The following is a 5,198-nucleotide window of genomic DNA, read 5'->3' on the forward strand; positions in this document are numbered from 1 at the left end:
AAGAAAAACTAGTTATTACTTTCAAGTATTTGGTGCCCCAACCTCAAGGTGCTCGAGAAAGCAACTTGTGGTGGCATTATTATCATGTAAGGATGAATATTTAGCAGGATCCTATGTTGTGTGTCAAACGATTTTGATCAGATCTATGCTAGAAGACATAGAGATTAAAGTAAACAAACGCCTGGTGCTACAAATCCACAACAAGTAAGCCATAAATCTCGCAAAGAATTCAGTTCTGCATAGAAGGAGTAAGCACATTGAAGCTAGATTTCACTTCTTAAGGGATAAGGTAAATCAAAGTGAACTTGAAGTGAGACATTGCTCAAGTGAAGCACAGTTGGCCGACATTTTTACCAAAGGATTGAAGATCGACAGATTCCTAACTTTGAGAAAGAAATTAGGAACAGTTCATATCGATTATGATTAGCTAATGCTTAGTAACTTGGATTATAAGGGAGTATGTTGAAAGTATATTCCAAATTGTGTAACCCAAACCCAAGCCCAAATTAGTAAGTTACTTGGTTTAGAATTTAATCTTTTGTCTAAGCCCTCAAAATCCTACTCCAATACAATATTTTTAGTTCTCCAAATCAGAGAAATTTTGTGTTATGACTAATAACTAAACTCTTCAATCAAAATTCTTCTATTCTTTTCACTCAATTTTTCTATTTTTTCAAAGTTCTTCCTTCCATTCCTCTCCAAATTCGCAAACAAAGCCTAAATGAATCATGTACTCTTGCAAACCATGTTTTTCACATTGTTGGTAAAACAATCATTTTTGACAATACCCATGGTGAATGGCATTGGAAGACTATTGTTTTTTTTTTAAGAAAGTGATAAAAAGTGTGTGACTCAAATTCAGGATTTTTGCTGTGAGTTCAATAAAACAATCTTCGTGGACAAGAAGACCAAGATAAAAGACTAATGTCGACATCGGTACCTTCAATTTAAATATTTAAATGTGTCTCTAAGACGTGTTTAAGCTAATGGTGTTGGAGTAGTGATGTGCTCTTGTTTTGTTGTTGGATTGAGTTTGGTCTAATTCGAATCAATACTTATGAAATTAAATGGATTAGATGTGATTCGAAAATAGTAAATTTTAAAAAGGTGATCAAAATATATAACTTACAAGTGATATTATGATTGCTGAAAAGTTTATACAAAGGATATATTAAAACTGAATCGCGATAAGCTAAATTAGTGGTGTATATGTACTTTGCCAGTATGACTCTTGAAAATCACCATAATCAAAATCTCACCATCGCGCCAATCCACTTTGCATGACAGTACCAAGTGGAGCCATATTCATATCTATGCTGTGATGATTTGATCTCACTGCCTGCGAAGGAGCAGCACCAGCACGACAAATAGGGCAACTCGAATGCGAATGGAGCCACATGTCAATACAATCTACATGATAAGAATGCAAGCACTCCGGCATGGTCCTCAACTCCTCACCCTCCTCAAAATCTCCCAAACACACGGCACATGTGCCGCCTTCATCGTCCGAAACAGCATCAACTTTATCTCTTTTGTGATACTTGTGTGTTGGAATTCGGTGTACTACAGGTACTGATGAGGAAGTCCTTTCGGCGAGGCTAGGCATCGCAGCTTGATTTGGTGGTTGTAGTTGATTTTGATCTGTTGTGGTTCGTCGTCGGTGACACAAACAAATGGCTATGAGATGGTACACTGAAGAAACAATAAATGCAGCTGAAACTAAGATAATAATTTGGAAAATAACCTTGTTGTGACCAAAAGAAGAATCACTCTTATCATTTTCCATAAATCAATGCATTGCTAGAAACAAAGAAATGGTTATGATGTTAATTAAACTTTACAAGAAGTGACAAAGCCGGCCAAAGGCTTAATTAACTACTGATTATTCTACCTATATAGTGACGGTTAATGTGAATACAAAATTATCAACTTGTTTTTCTTGATTTTAATTTTTCACAGTAAAGACAAAAATGTGATTACTTGTTGCTTAATTGATTACGATTGGTTGGAAATTCATCACATTATTGACTTAATTACTTGAAATAAAAAATAAACGAGGATTAAAAAAGAAGCAAATACGCAATAAGGATAAGGATGATGATAATATTCTTCTCTCTAATAGAGTATTTAAAAATAACGGTTCCATCTTCTGTGAATATTTTACTTCTATGAAAATGCTAATGAAATATACAATTAAGTTGTAAGTTAAATTACTTGTATTAAAAGTTTCTTTTAGTTGACTTAAGTAACAGAATGAAATTTTTAATTAATGGAGTAATATTGATTTTGATCTTTATCTTCAAATGTTGATGATGATGGTAGTGATGACGACAAAATTTAATATAATGTTTTTTTTTATATCATTACGTATGTTAAATCTTAATGAGGGTGTACTTGAAAGCACTTCCGAAGAATAATTATTTAACAACCATGAGTGTGAGAAAAAAAAATCCAAATAACTAAGTTTAATAAATAATTTACACCAAAAACCATGTTTTCGGCAAAATTACGCATATGATCAAGTTTCAGAGGTGGTCTCCACATAGGAGCCACCTCAGGTGGCGCCAATGCCCATTTGCCTTGAACCTATGCGCCACCCAGGGTGGCTTCAATGTCCATTTTGCTCTTTCAAGCCACCTAGGCACCTAGGGTGGCGCCTATGTGCATTCCCTTTTTTTTTTTTAATTGTTTCTATACTATTTTTTTTTTTAATTTTTTTTTGTTATTTATTAATAAAATTGTTTTTATTTTAAAGTATTTAAAATATATATATACTATTTTTTTTTAATTTTTTTTGTTATTTATTAATAAAATTGTTTTAACATAAATAAATAAATTATATTTTGTTTTTTTGATTTTTTGAAAATTGTTTTAACAATTAAATAAATAATGAAACACCAGATGTCATTCATTCCAAACATTACAAATACGAGAAATGCAGAAACAACATTACAAATACGGTCATACAGTCCAAACATTACAAATACGGAAAAAAAAGAAAATTTTTAAAACATGGATATTATGCTATTCACGATCCCTCCGACCATGACCCCTCCGACCCGGAGCCGGACCATGACCCCTCTCACCGCCAGTTCCGCAATCTGGAACTGTTCGAATCCGGTTGGAAGGATCTCGACGACCCACTTCTCCACGACCCCCCCTATTCCTTGGTTGTTCTTGCTGTGTCTGGGTAGGTGGTCCTCGGATTAGCCCCTCCATGCGCTCGTTGGACATGTATTCTTGTATGCTGCTGTCAAAAAGTCGGGTCCCCATGCCCTCAAAGATTGGTCTTGGCGGTGGAATTGCGTCATATGGTCGGTAAAACCCAGCACTTGATTGGCCTTGGAAAAATGGCATTGTTTGTTGGGGTGTGGTGTAACCATATTGTTGGTGTTGTGAAAATTGGGGTGTGGAGTATCCATGTTGTTGGTACTGTGACGATTGAGTGGTCATTTGCTCGTTCGGGTCATATTCGTCATCTAGACCCATGTCGGGGCTGGGTTGCCTATTGGAGTTGGAGGGGCCGGCGTCGCCGTGTTGTTGGGTGAAGCCCCATGATTGTTGTTGGATAGGTTTTCTAGTGGAGGTGGAGGGGCCGGCGTCGTAGTGTTGTTGGGTGAAGCCCCATGATTGTTGTTGGACGGGTAGCCTAGTGGAGGGGTCGGCGTCATGGAGTTGTTGGGTGAAGCCCCATGATTGTTGTTGGATGGGTTGACTTTGGTAGTGCGTTGTTGGTGTTGTTTGATATTCTTCATGGTAAGGTTGTTCGGATGTTTGGCGTTGTCGGCGTTGCTGGCGTTGTTGGCGTTGTTGGGGTGGTTGTTGGGGTGGTTGTTGTGCGTATTGTTGTTGGCGGGGGTCGTGTAGGTAGTAGGGGTCGGACACATACATATCGGGGGTTGTGACTGTTCTAAACCAAGCAACGTATTCCGCGGTTGGAAACATGGGGAGTTGGGCAACAGGGAATTGTAGCAGACGGCTGCGACGCTGCTTCCACATCTCACAAAATTCAGGTGCGAATGTACGATAATCTGCGTGGTCCCATTGATTGTTAACTCTTTTAATATGCCAGCGACCCAAATCAGTGGGGGGATCCGAGATTGGTTGATGCATGCCAAACTGCAGTCTCACACGGTCAGATTGGTGCATCTCCACGATGTTGAACCTTATTATAGGTGTCACTGCAGTCCAAACTTCCCGGTCACTCTCGTTTGGCTCATGGTCTAGCAACAAGTATGGTCTCCAATTAAACTGCGTAGGAGAAAAAATAACATATTATTAAAAAAGATGATGGATTGTAATACATCTATATGATCATATAAAAGTTTAGGGGTAATACATCTTCAGCTCGGAGCTGATCAATTAGGTCCCGATACAAAATAACACTCCCCCTCGGATTTTTACTGTAATCCAATTTAGGACCACAGAACCTAACAAAAAAAGAGCAAAAATGTTATTTCAGATTTTTATGTAAAAGAGAGTTAGCGTTCAAGGGATAGCGTTGAAAAAGACGTACCTTGTTGCATAAGGGAACGTGTAGTTGTTCCTGCCTACAGGGGATAGCATCGGCAGTCTCCACCAACCTCATACTTGTAGGAGGAACGCACATCCATAGAAGGTGCACTTGTCGGCAACCGCGTTCTTACAAAGTGATTGGTATAACATCGCCAAAACGGCGGACCCCCAACTATATTTCCTAATCTTGCTAATACTATCAAATTTACTTAAATAAAAAAAGTTGACAGTGTTACCTGTCGACTCCGGGAATAAAAGGTTACCAAACATCAGCATTATATAGACCTTAGTCATTAACCAAACATGCTCCTCGATAGAGTTGTCCATCAAGACGAGTTCATCATAATAATCTCTAAGGGAGGCCAGACTGATACCCTGGCCTCTTGCACCTTGAGTAGGCACAACTAGATCTCTTCCCAACACTCTCTCACACAGTGAATTAGCATGTTGAACAGATCCATTAACAGCCTTGCCATCAATGGGCAGACCAAGCAACATATAAACATCTTCTAGAGTAACAGTACACTCACCTATTGGAAGATGAAACGTGTGGGTTTCAGGCCTCCATCTCTCTTGTAAGGCAAGGATGAATTTTCTGTCTATGGTGTTGTTGTGCATTTTTATGATATGTCCGAAGCCACATGCTTGTAGATTCGGAATAATCCTCTCGTCGGGTTCAACAT

At 38.4% G+C, this 5,198-nt stretch overlaps 1 protein-coding gene across 1 annotated transcript; it reads right to left on the reverse strand.

The window, feature by feature from the left end:
- Positions 1-467: 467 nt before the first annotated feature.
- On the reverse strand, positions 468-1,878 carry LOC131646669 (RING-H2 finger protein ATL51-like). Its single transcript, XM_058916652.1, has one exon. It carries the CDS (start codon positions 1,784-1,786, stop codon positions 1,256-1,258), a length of 531 nt encoding a protein of 176 aa, XP_058772635.1. The 5' UTR covers positions 1,787-1,878; the 3' UTR covers positions 468-1,255.
- Between the last annotated feature and the right edge of the window lie 3,320 nt (positions 1,879-5,198).

The sequence above is a fragment of the Vicia villosa genome, linkage group LG2, assembly GCF_029867415.1.
Source record: "Vicia villosa cultivar HV-30 ecotype Madison, WI linkage group LG2, Vvil1.0, whole genome shotgun sequence".
In the NCBI taxonomy this organism is placed as follows: Eukaryota; Viridiplantae; Streptophyta; class Magnoliopsida; order Fabales; family Fabaceae; genus Vicia; species Vicia villosa.

Bases quoted from the DNA above. Each gene is read 5' to 3' on its own strand.
- LOC131646669 (XM_058916652.1), bottom strand. From the start codon at position 1,786: ATGGAAAATGATAAGAGTGATTCTTCTTTTGGTCACAACAAGGTTATT.